This window comes from Jaculus jaculus, chromosome 2 (assembly GCF_020740685.1).
Source record: "Jaculus jaculus isolate mJacJac1 chromosome 2, mJacJac1.mat.Y.cur, whole genome shotgun sequence".
NCBI classification, from domain to species: Eukaryota; Metazoa; Chordata; class Mammalia; order Rodentia; family Dipodidae; genus Jaculus; species Jaculus jaculus.
Window position 1 is genome coordinate 43,593,433 of NC_059103.1, and position 13,303 is coordinate 43,606,735.

A 13,303-nucleotide genomic window follows, 5' to 3' on the forward strand; every position below is an offset into this window, starting at 1 on the left:
GAGAACCACCACCCTGGATTGTTTGACTAGATCCTTCCTCTTGCCTGTGGCAATCAGAAGACTTACAATAGAGGTTTGAATACATTCAGTAAAGGTTTGAATACATTCAGCTTCGGGTGGTTTTTTAAATATATATTTGTTTGTTTGAGAGTATATGGGTGCACCAGTCACTCCAAACAAACTCCAGATGCATTTCCCATCAAAGCTACTTGTCTTGTTTTTCATTTACTCATCATGTATTGACCAACTGTGTGCTATGATCCAGACAATATTCCATACTCTAAAGATAACAAAATTGAAAAATAAATTGGCATCATGAAGTTTTACTTGATCCTTTTCCTCTTGTTCCCATTTCATTCGTGACATTTAGATCTACCTGAATAGAGACCTCTTTACATTATTATCCTCTTCATTAAACCTTATTCAATCAGAATGCTACACTCCATTTATTTTTCTCCAATACTTTTTTTTTTTTTTTTTTTTGGTTTTTCAAAGTAGAGTCTCACTCTAGCCCAGGCTGACCTGGAATTCACTATGGAGTCTCAGGGTGGCCTCGAACTCACAGCGATCCTCCTACCTCTGCCTCCCGAGGGCTGGGATTAAAGGCGTGCGCCACCATGCCCGGCTCCAATACTTTTAAGATTTAGACCTTGAGGGAATGCTATGATGTTTAGAACAGTTTCAACTGGAAAGTGAACTCTGGCTTAATCACTAAGGTCTGTATACCTGTATGTCAATTGGGTTGTACATCCTGTATGTTAATCTTTTGTCTGATGTATAGCTGGCAAATATTTTCTCCCATTCTGTAGGTTGCCTCTTTGCTCTAGTCTGTGTCTTTTGCTGTACAAAAGCTTTGTAATTTCATGAGGTCCAGTGGTTGATTAGTGGTTTTATTTCCTGAGCCACTCAGGTTAGATTCAGAAAGTCATTGCCTATACCAATTATGTTGAAGGGTTTCCCCTACTTTTTCCTCTAGCAGTTTCAGGGTTTTGAATGTGATATTAAGGTCTTTGATCCATTTGGATTTAATTCTTGTGCCTGGGGAGAGGATCTATTTTCATCCTTCTACATATAGATATCCAGTTTTTCCAGCACAATTTGCTGAAGAGGCAATGAATATTTTTGAATTAAATGAATATTCAATGAATATTTTTGGCATTTTTTGTTGAAGTAGGTTGCTGTAGCTGTATGGACTTACATGTGGGTCCTCTTTTCTGTTTCATTGATCTTTATGTCTGTTTTTGTGCCAGTACCATGCTGTTTTTATTACTATGGCTCTGTAATTTGGCTTGTAGGAGGGGTTTGGTAGAATTCTTTCCTTTTCTATTTTATGGAAAAGTTTGAGAAGCATTGTTGTTAGTTTTTTCATGAAGATCTGGTAAAATTCACCAGTGAATCCATCTGGGCTTGGATTTGTTTTAGTTTGGAGATTTTTTTTTTTTTTTTTTTTTGTAATGACAGAAGGACAAAGGCCACGTAAATCTGGAGATATCAAAGGCAACAATGTTAACCCCAAAATACAGCTTATTTGAGAATGGTAAAGTTAACCAAGAATATATAACACATAACTTGCTCTGACCTGGAAAGAGATTAGCACTTTCAGTGCAGGCCTGTATACTTGCCTTTGTGTAAATAGGCCTTGTTACCTTTTGGAGTGGCTTCCAATCTCACCAATGCTGAGTGCCCACCTTGATACCTACCTGTCTGTTGTGCTTGGGTTTAGTGTTCTGGTCAGCTGTGCTGGGTGCCAGGCTGCCAAGGATGAGTTCTCTGGAGATTCACATCCCTGAATATAGGGGCATGGGAAGCTATGCAAGATGCCTGGAGCAGTAACGGAGCTGCTCGGGTGGTCCTGTTTCTATCTCCTTCAGCAACTGCTCAGCTGGCCCCTGCTGTCTTCTTCCTCAAGATTCTTGACTATGTGAGGAGGCTGATGTGAGTAGAAAATCTCTTCATCTAGTTTCTGCTACTGCAGCTCTGCCTGGGTGGGCATGTGGACTAGGGCCACTGGCGCCTCAGTGGGATTCTGGTCATTTTCCTCCTTTCTGGATGATCTTCGTCTCTCCTGCTTCTCTGTTGTGTTTGATAATAACCCCCAATTTCTGTATTAAAAGACTATTCAGCAGTGTTTATGATTAAATAGTTTATCTTTTCTTTGCCTGTACAATGTATTAATGGTCTCCTAATTCATTATTTCTTACTTGACCAAGTGATGTCTTTAAAACCTTCTAGGACTTATAAAGTGTGTACTTCATTGCTTGGCTGCTTTAATCCACATCTTGCTCACTCTTTCCTCTCTTCTTTCTATTGTTTATCATCTCTAGCAGTCTATACTTTGGCTAGTTTTCCTATCTGTTTGGAATGATCTCTTGTCATGTTTGTTTTTTCACATTCTCTTCCCCAACCTTTGAAGATTCTGCATTGTATGTCTAATTGGTCCTCATTGTTTTTTTGTGTTTTTTTTTTTTTTGTTGTTGTTGTTGGGAATCATGATACAGAAAAAGGTGGAGCTCCTATTGTACAAACCCTGTATTTTAATTTGATTGGAATTTTGAGAACTACCTTGAACATGGAAGACAGAAATTTAATTATAGACAACAAACCATGGTATTTCCCTCCCTCTCTCTCCATAGTCTTTTAATTTGATGTCATCATCTGTTTCTCCTATTATGAGGGTCTTGTGTGGGTATTGCTAGGCACTGTGAGGTCTTGGATATCGAGGCCAAATTCTGTCCAGACAGTTCTATGTAAGGAGTGGTACCCTTCCTTTGGCTCTTACATTCTTTCCGCCACCTTTTCCATGTTGGACCCTGAGCCTTGGAAGGTGTGAGATGTTTCAGTGCTGGACACTCCTCAGTCCCTTCTTCTAGCACTATGTTGCCTTTGGGTCATCCTAGTGGTCGTCACCACCAGAAAAGAGAAACTCCTCTAACCAGAAGCGAGAGTAGCATTAATATATGAGTATGAATATTAAGTTCAGGGCAATTTGGTGAGAGTAATATATGCATTTATGCAGACAAGAGGTTTTATACCCCTAAGGCTCCTGACCTCCTCTGCCATAGGCTTTTGATTAGGTTTTCAGTACCAGGCACATATTATAGAGTGGGCCTTCAGTTGGACATGCTACTATTGCATTTGTTCAGTCATTTGGCCTGTCTGGCCAAATTTGAGGTATCCAGTGTCCACTGTTTTCACTGCTGATGACTTCTGTCTCCCATAAGACTACATACGGTGCAGCTTTTTTCCAGCTTTCTGTTGGCTGGGCTATAGGGACAAGGTTTTCTGCTCAGCACTAACTTGATTTCTCAGTGACTGCTGCTCAGGCCTGTGAAATCTTCTGCAACAGGGTCTTACCATCTCTTTCTCATGGGGAACCAAGGGCCTTGGCAATAGCCTATAATGTTTTGGAGGCAACAGGGACCTCCCTGGCCAACAACTCACTGGAAGGTGTCCCATCCTTGGCACTAAAAGTTTTCTAGTAAAAATCTATGGCTTCTGGATGTGCTATTACTTAAGAAAGTAGATTTTTGTACATCTTATTCAGAAAATCTTGAATTTTGATTGACCCTCCGCCCTCCCACCTTTCTTTTATACAGCCTCTTCCCCTGTCCTCGGTTAGGCTTTTCCCCTCTCTGTAATCTGGTCTTATACTTACATATATACAAACCATCCTCTTAAGACCTTATGTCTCCTCCCTCCCTTATAGCCTTTTTCTACCTTATGGGCCTCTGCTACTGATTTTTGGTTCCAGCTCACACACAAGCCTATACATTTATAGCTAGGATCCACATATAAGAGAGAACATGTGACGTTTGACTTTCTGGGCCTGTGTTACTTCACTTAGTATAATCCTTTCCAGATCCACCCATCTCCCTGAAAATTTCATAATTTCATTTTTATTTCCCGCTGAATAGAACTCCATTGTGTGTGTGTGTGTGTATGTATGTATGTATGTGTGTGTGTGTGTGTGTGTGTGTATACATATATATATATATATTTGGTTTTTTGAGGTAGGGTCTCACTCTAGCTCAGGCTGACCTGGAATTCACTATGGAGTCTCAGGTGGCCTTGAACTCATGGTGATCCACCTACCTCTGCCTCCCAAGTGCTGGGATTAAAGGCGTGCGCCACCACGCCCGGCTCATTGTGTATATTTTTATTATCCACATCTTTATTATCCATTCATCTGTGGATGGACATCTAGGCTGGTTCCATTTCCTAGCTATTGTGAATAGAGCAGCAATAAACATGGTTGTGCTAGTATCACTAAAGTAGTGATAAGAGTCATTAGGATATATGCCTAGGAGTGCTATAGCTTATCATATGGCAAATCTCTTTTTAGCTATCTCAAGAATCTCCATACTGATTTTCACAATGGCTGTACTAGATTACATTCCTACCAACAGTGCAGAAGGGTTCCCCTTTTACCCCAACCTTGCCAACATTTCTTGTCATTTGTTTTCTTGATGGTAGCTATTCTGACTGAAGAGAGATGGAATCTCAAGGTAGTTTTAATTTGCATTTCCCTGATGGCTAAGGATGTAGAACACTTTTTTAGATGTTTATATGCCATCTGTATTTCTTCCAGTGAAAAGTCTTTAGTTAGTTTCTATAGCCCATTTTTTGATTGGGTTGTTTAATTTCTTATTGTTTTGCTTTTTGAGTTCTTTGTATATTCTGGATATTAATCCTCTGTCAGATGTGTAGCTAGCAAAGATTTTCTCCCATTTGGTAGGTTGTCTCTTTGCTCTATTCACAGTGTCCTTTGCTGTACAAAAGCTTTGTAATTTCATGAGATCCCAGTAGTTCATTAGTGGTTTTATTTTCTGAGTAATTGGGTTTATATTCAGAAAGTCATTACCTATGCCAATATGTTGAAGGGTTTCCCCTACCTTTTCCTCTAGCAATTTCAGAGTTTCAGGTCTGATATTAAGGTCCCTGATACACTTGGATTTGATTCTTGTGCATGGAGAGAATCATATAGATATCCAGTTTTCCCAGCACCATTTGTTGAAGAGGCTGTCTTTTCCAATGAATATTTTTTTCTGGCATTTTTCTCAAAAATCAGATGGCTGTAGCTCCTCCGTCTGGATTAACATCTGGGTCCTCTATTCTGTTCCATTGATCTACATGTCTGTCTTTGTGCCAATATCATGCCATTTTTTGTACCATGGCTTTGTAATATAGCTTAAAATCAGGTATGGTTGATAACACCAGCCTTATTTTTGTTGCTGAAAATTGTTTTGGCTATTCGAGGTTTTTTGTGCTTCCAAATTGTTTTTTCTATTCCTGTGAAGAATGACATTGGAATTTTAATTGGGATTGCATTAAATGTATAGATTGCTTTTGGTAAGATAGACATTTCCACAATATTGATTATTCCAGTGCAAGAACATGGGATGCCTTTCCATTTCCTTGTGTCTTCTGCAGTTTCTCTCTTGAGTGTTTTAAAGTTCTCATTGTAGGGTTCCTTCAGTTCCTTAGTTGTTTATTCCAAGGTACTTATTTATTACTTATTATTTATTTATTTATTATTTATTACTTATTTTTGTGGCAGTTGTAAATGGGAGAGATTCCCTGATTTCGTGCTCTGCACATTTGTTGTTAGTATATAGGAAAGCTACTGATTTCTGTGTATTTATTTTGTGTCCTGCTATGTTGCTAAAAGTGTTTTGTCAGTTCTCAACAGTTTGCTGGTAGAGTTTTTAGGGTCTTTTATGTATAGAATCATACCATCTGCAAACAGTGATAATTTGATCCCTTCCTTTCCAATTTGTATTCCTTTTATGGATGTCTCTTGCCTTACTACTATAGTTAAGACTTCCAGTACTATATTAAATAAAAGTGGGGATAGTGGACACCCTTGTTTTGTTCCTGAATTTAGTGGAAAAGCTTCGAGTTTTTCACCATTTAGTAGTATGTTGGCTGTAGGTTTGTCATAAATAGCTTTTATTATGTTGACATTTGTTCCTTCTATTTCCAGTTTCTATATAATACTTTTACCATGAAAGGATGTTGGATTTGTCAGATGCCTTTTCTGCATCTACTGAGATGATCATGTAATTTTTGTCCTTCAGACCATTTATATGATTTTATTACATTTATCAATTTGCTTTTGCAGTGCAGGCCTGTGTACCTGTTTTTTTTGGGGGGGTGGTCAGTCAGCCTCATTTACCTTTTGGGGTGGCTTCCAATCTCACCAATGCTGAGTGCCCGCCTGCATCCCTCCGTGTTGTGCTGTGCAGCTGTACCTCTGATCTGCTCTGCTGGCTGCACTCCACTGGGGGTGAATGTTGGAGTGTCACACTTCTGATGGTGGGGGATGGGAGAGTTCAGACTTTTGGAGTTGTGTGTACTTTCAGTAGCTCTTTTAGTTAATCTTTTAGTTAATCAGCTGTCTTTGCTTCTGATTTCTTAAGTTAGGGAGAAGGCTGATGGAATTGAAAAATCTTGCTTGGTCTCTGCTGCTGCTGCTGCTGCTGCCGCCGCCGCTGCCTGGTGGAACCGCACTGGGCGGGTGCGCAGATTGTGGGCCGTGATTGCCTCAGTGGGACTCTGGCCGTTTTCCTCCTTTCTGGTGGATCTTGGTCTCTCTGGCTTCTCTGCTGTGTCTAAGAATAACCTATACTCTTTCACTTTTCAGAAGAAGAGTGTATTTTGCCGAAGTTTTGCTTAAATCCCTCCATAGGCTGGTTTGGCATGGCTCCTAAGCCGCCATCTTACCCGGAAGTCCTTAATTCGTTTTTTGTATACCATTTACTACATTTTACTTTGGTTGCATTAAGTCAGTTACCCACTGCTATTCTCTTTTGAAGTAAATTCTTTGTTTCAGTTATATCTGAAGCTCCAAGGCCCAGGCTGAATTATTTCTTGATTGGATGAATAAAATGATTTCCAAGTACCTTAGATGTAGTAGCTAGGATATTGGGATATTTTGATGAAACGCTTGATAAAGATGGAGGCTGCAAGAGGCAAGGAAAATGGCAGAAACAGAGGAAAGCAGTTGCTCAGATTTGTTGAGGACATCTTAAATTCTGGCCCTTTTCTATACTGTTTAATCGTCAGGATAACTTGAAGTGGATACATTTATTTTCCATCTGTAACACATACACAAACTGAATACAGAAAGGTTAAATGACTGCCCAGGTTCACACATCTTGGAAGTAAGAGCTTGAAAAGGTTACAGCTATGCTTTATTGTCTTCAAGCAACAGGAGTTCAATAGGAGTAGAGACAGTGAGGAAGGAAGAATGGAAGGGGGATGGCTGAATGTTTGGCTACAGTTTTGTCAGGACAGGATCATTTGAAATATTCTCTCTGACAGGGCCCAAGATCTAATATAATGGCGAGGATGCTACTACTTTGAGTTTTCATTTTGTTTTTTTTTTTTTTTTGAGACAAGGTCTCAAGTATTTCAGGGTTTGCTCAAACTCATGAAATAGCAAAGGATAACTTTGAACTCATCCTCCTGCCTCCATCTCTCCAGTGGTTGGAATACAAGTGTGCCCCACAACACCTGGCAAGAATGATATTTCTTAAACTATAACATAGTTAGATGTCACATGAAGATCTTGTTAAAAGGTAGATTGTAATTCTTTAGGTCTGACAATCTGTGTTTGTAACCAGCTCTTGTAAATAATAGTACTGCTTTGGTGTGGACTCCATTTTGAGTGGCAAGTTTGGAAGGTTCTGTACCTGAGATAACCTGAATGGGAGTCTGAAATTATAAGACATTCTGTATCATTAGTTGGATACTTCATTATGAAGTTGCTGGGGTACAGAGATACTGTCTGTCCTGGGGTCTGTGGATCACCAGTGCATCTCAGGATAGCTATGAATGCACCCAACACATTTATAGATGACATTGTCATGTCACAATGGCAAAAGATACTTGAAGATAAACTCAAGCCCGTGAGACTTACCTGGTGTGTGAGATTTTATTATTAAACAAAAACCTCTCCAAACCAGGTGTGGTGGCACACACATTTAGTCCCAGCACTTGGGAGGCAGAGATAGGAGGATCACTATGAGTTTGAGGCCGGCCTGAGACTAAATCGTGAATTTCAGCCTCATCTAGATTGAGACCCTAACGCAAAAACTCTCCAAGTGACTAGAATGTTCACCAAGTTGAAGAACACCAAGAATGCAGATTAATTTATTAAAATCTTCCAGAACCTAGAATGCTCATTTTTTATTTAAAAATATTTATTTATTTATTTAGTTAGTTAGTTGTTTGCAAGCACATACAGCGAGGAGGGGGAGGGAAGGAATGGGTACACCAGGGTCTCTCACCATTACTAATGAACTCCAGATGCATATGCCACTTTGTTTATTTGGCTTTATGTAGGTACTGGGGAATCGAACCCAGGCCATGAGGCTTTAAACAAGCACTTTTAACCACTTAGTCACCTCTCCAGCCCTCCCCATTCATATTTACCAAATTTGTTGTTGAAATAAATACTGAATCATCAAAGCTCCTGTGAGCTGAAAAATGCCTTAAAAATACCATATGAAATGACTGAAATCCAAGTCAAATGGGTTTTCATCATTATTGCAATGCTTTCCTTGGTAATTAGCATCATCTTTTAAGGGAGTAGGAGGAATAATAGGCTTTTACCTGATTTGGGGGATGGGGGGGAGATTCCTGTGAACTCTTGTGCTTGCTTCACCTACTGTTTTTTTCTTTCCAACAGAGATTTCTTGCCAGGTGGTAGGAGAGATTATACAGTCCAAGTCCAGCTGCGGTGAGTTTGAATTTTGTTTTCACATTTACTATGTATGTACATAATATATAATTATGGTTAAGTACACTAATAATTTTTTCTTTGCCTTTTTTTTAACGCAGACTTTGCCTGGCAGAAACAAGTTGTCCTCAAGAAGATAATTATCCTAATAGCCTGTGTATAAAAGTGAATGGAAAGCTCTTCCCTCTGCCGGTAAGTTGCTTCTTACCAAATTTTTGTATGATTTAGAATAAAGATTGGCAAGGTAGAGACATAGTGACTACTTGGTACCAGTGAATGGTTCTAGCCATATTAAATACTGTTTTCCTCTAGAGAGGTACATGACTTCTTATAGAAACAAATGGCTTTTAGTTAACTTTTTATAGTCTGTTTGCAAGGAGAGATTGAATATGAATTGGCATGCTAGGACCTCTAGCCCCTGCAAAGGAACTCCAGATACAGGTGCTGCTTTGGGCATCCAGCCTCTTTTGGGTACTAGGGAATTAAACCTGGGTCATTAGGCGTTGCAAGCAAGGGCTTTAACTGCTGAGCTGTCACTCCAGCTTACAAATGGTTTTTATTCAGGCATAAAGGAGATAGAAAAGATGAAGCTGGAACATCTTGTTCTAGAATTCAAGGAAGGTCAGAGAGTCTTGGGATCATATGGAACAGCTGAACTTGGGCACTGAAGCATCCCAAATAGCATGTTGTGGTAAATTTCTTAATTAGCTTGGCCTGTTCTGTAACTTATTTGGAGGAAAGCAGAAGCTGCCAAAAGTGGCACATGGTTATGAACTTGAGCCTCGATGATGCACACACTTGGGGGCTAGGGGAGTGCAGTGATCGTTATTTCATAATTTGTTGTTTTACTATGAATCAGTATGTAGGCTTCATCTCATGGGACATATATAGTATGAATGCACATAGCCTTTTTCTGGCCTAATAGATATGGAATCTTCACATCCATGTGTCTTAAAATAGTATTTAACTTGTTTAGCTGTACTGTATACTAGTTTCCACTACGGCCTGGTATACATTACTAAGTTGGTTCAGTTGTATAGAAGGCCAGAAGTATAATAAAATTTAGAGCCTGGCCTGCTTGTTGAGTCCTACCAAGCAGGGCCTGTTCATTGTAAACTAAAGTACTCAGTCCTTCGGTATGTCATATTGCCATTTCAGCAAATCAAAACACTATCACATATATTAAAGTGGCAGGGATGCTGTTTAGCATTCCTCTTAAGCTTAGGATATGGCTGAAGATTATGAGCAATACCTATGAGCAGGTGATCAGGTCATACAATACAGTCTAGGATTCTAGTTTCTCTTAGAACCAAGTGCTGATGTCCATGACAACTGACTTGTCTTAGTTGTTAGCAGTCTCATTTTCTTATTCATGGACTCTGGGTTTCCAAACCTGAAAGTCATGAATTTTACATTGTTTAAGAACCACTGCGCCAATGATTAGTACTCCCCTTTTTGAAGATGCCCAAGAGACTGAAATCGATTAAAGTAGCTCTGAGGAACATAAAGGGTTAAGTAGATAAGGTTAGAGAGGATTACTTATGTGATCACATACATGTTCAAATGGCACTTGGCTGAGCATGGTAACACACACTTGGAATCTCAGCTAAAGCAAGAGGATCTTAGTGTTCAAAGCCAGTCTGAGATACATATTGAAACCATATTAAAAAACAGGTAGGCTTCCAATGATAAGATTCTCAGAGGTGGACTGCACAAACATCTGAAGCAGGAGAGGAAACAACCCTACTGAGAGTTAAGGGTTGCCATTGGGTGGCTATATGTGTTGCAAAGAAATATATAATGGCTACGTACTTTATTTATTTATTCATTTTATTTTTATTTTTATTTTTATTTTTTTGAGAGAGGATCTCACTCTAGCCCAGGCTGACCTGGAATTTACTATGTAGTCTTAAGGTAGCATTAAATTCACAGGGGCCCTCCTACCTGTGCTGTGATTAAAGGCATGTGCTACCATGTCCAGCTTAGGCAGCATACTTTTTCTTAGATCCACTTGCATCCATTTTTCACTGTTGACTCCCAAAACAAAAATTTTGAACAAAAATAGAACTATGACAATCTTTCTGGTGCTTCAGAGTTCCCTTGAATACCTGTCTGGTACGATGGGACTATGTCAGTGAGAGGCTGTGTCTGAAATGTGTGAGGTTCTTTGGTATCTTCATGGATAAAGTCTGCAACACCACTATGGTGACCCTGAATCTGTTGCCTTTCTAATCCTTTTTTAGATAAAGAAAATTAGTACATTGAGCACTTTCTTTATGACATTGATAGGTAGACTATCAGTGCTGCTTTCTGCCCTAAAGTACCAACTTAATAGTTATACTGGGCTGTTTATGAAGGATGCAGGCTGCTCTATAATGCATCCTTGGTCTAATGAAGCTAATACTACCCATTGAGTCAGGGTCATTTGTGAAGAAGAGATGGAATACTGAGAAAACAGCAAAGATGTTTCATTAAATGGAAGGCACTGAGGGAGGCCTTGTGCCTCAACTCCAAAAAGAGGCTTTTCACTTTAATCCTATGAAGTCTTTTTATTTGATACAAAGTCTTACAACATAGCTGTGGCTCGTCTGGAACTTGATATTTAAACCAGGAACTTGTGATGAGCCTCCTCAGTGCTGAGATTATTATTAGTGCATGCCACCATGTATGGCTCAACCTCACATTTAGCTATTGAAAAACTTAAAGCCACAGTGAGCCTTTAAGAGTCATGTTGAACTTTTGAGCCTGGGGAAACTTGTTCTGATTGCAAGAGGCACTAAAAGGCCACAAAGAGTTTGATTGTGATTCTTGCATGGTTCTGAGTTACTGAACAGATCCTCCTGGGATAACTGATGAAAGCTCTGAACACAGTTGAATCTCTGACCTGAAATATGTCCTTACATGTATGATCTTATTATTTATATCCATTCATTGTGGACCAGTGACACATGGCTACTACATTGGATATACAAAGTAAATGGAATAGGAAATGGTATTAACTGCTTTGATAGTAGTAGTCCCTTCACTTACAAGGATCAAATGAAAGAGACTTATTCACTGCTTTGCTCAGTTTTAAGATGATGGTGATGGTGATGATGATGAATTTATTTTATAAACCACTTTCATGTATCTTTATTTTCCAGTTTCCTTTGATCCAGGGAAGATAGTTCATATAAATAGGCTACCTTAGACACTCATCATTTTTAACTCCTAGGACTTTCAGTTTACAGACTAATAGCCACATGAGAACATCCATGTTTTTATGGCCAGAAAATGGGTAAAAAGCTTTTTGCTTAGGGAAGTTATTTTGAACAGTAGAATTACTGCTTTTTTAATATAGATGTTTATAAATGTTCTATAAAACCCATGAAGCTGTAAGTTTGGATGGGAAAGAATGGTTGGGAGTATTTCTTTGAGAAGATTTGTGTTGCAGCAGCTGGCAAAGTCTCCATGTAATTTCCTTCATTCTATCCAGAAGCCTTACCAGTCCCAACTCGCTTTTTCTAATAATTTGTTTCTAGGTTGGACATGGTGGCACACACTAGGAATATTAGCACTCTGGAGACTGATGCAGTGGCGCCATCAGTTCAAGGCCAGCCTGCATACAGACCCTATCTTACATAGACCCTATCTCATCCACTACCCTCCAGCAACAAAAGAAGAACGTAAAACTGTTTTTTAGTTCCTTGTGCTTCTGATTTTATTGTTACCCACTCATGTGGAAAATAATAAGGTTCATTTAAGAGAAATTGACACCCCCCCGTAGGGTTTTGTTCTAACCCAGGCTGACCTGAACTTCATTATGTAGTCTCAGGGTGGCCTCAAATTCACAGCGATCCTCCTACCTCTGCCTCTCGAGTGCTAGGTTAAAGGCGTGTACTACCATGCCTGCCTTTTTTGAAAAGATTTATTTATTTGAGTCAAATGAGAGAGGGAGAGAGACAGAGAGAGAGAATGAGCAGTCCAGGGCCTTCAGTCACTGCAAACCAACTCCAGCCGCATGCGCCACCATGTGCATCTGGCTTACGTGAGAACTGAGAATTGAACTTGGGTCCTTAGGCTTTGTAGGCAAGTGCCTTAACCACTAAGCCATCTCTCCAGCCCTGTTTGTTTGTTTGTTTATTTATTTATTTATTTTGATAGGGTCTCACTTTAACCCAGGTTGACCTAGAAATCACTATGTCAGGGTAGTCTCCAACTCACAGTGATCTCTTACTTCTGCCTCCTAAGTGCTGGTACTAAAGATGTGAGCCACCACGCCTGGTGAAATTGAGGTTTTTAGGGAGAATGCTGGAGTAGAGCCACAAGATTATAGAGGTTTATAAAGCTCATTTAAGAGAAATTGAGGTTTTAGGAAAGGACTAGAGTAGAGCCACAAACACATGGAAAATAGAATTTAGGAATATATATATATATATATATATATATATATATATATATATATATATATATACACACACACAAAAACATGGAAAATAGAATTTAGGAATACATATATATATATATATATATATATATATATATATATATATATACACACACACACACAAACACATGGAA

General features: G+C 39.2%; 1 protein-coding gene across 9 annotated transcripts in view; it reads left to right on the forward strand.

The window, feature by feature from the left end:
* The window catches only part of Pias2 (protein inhibitor of activated STAT 2), a 143,622-nt gene that overhangs the window by 83,295 nt on the left and 47,024 nt on the right, over positions 1-13,303 (forward strand). For all 9 annotated transcript variants that reach the window (XM_045142968.1, XM_045142969.1, XM_045142965.1 and 6 more), the window contains 2 exons: positions 8,693-8,743; positions 8,845-8,935. In XM_045142968.1, coding sequence (XP_044998903.1) covers positions 8,693-8,743; positions 8,845-8,935 — 142 coding nt within the window. The remainder of the gene's footprint in view (positions 1-8,692; positions 8,744-8,844; positions 8,936-13,303) is intronic.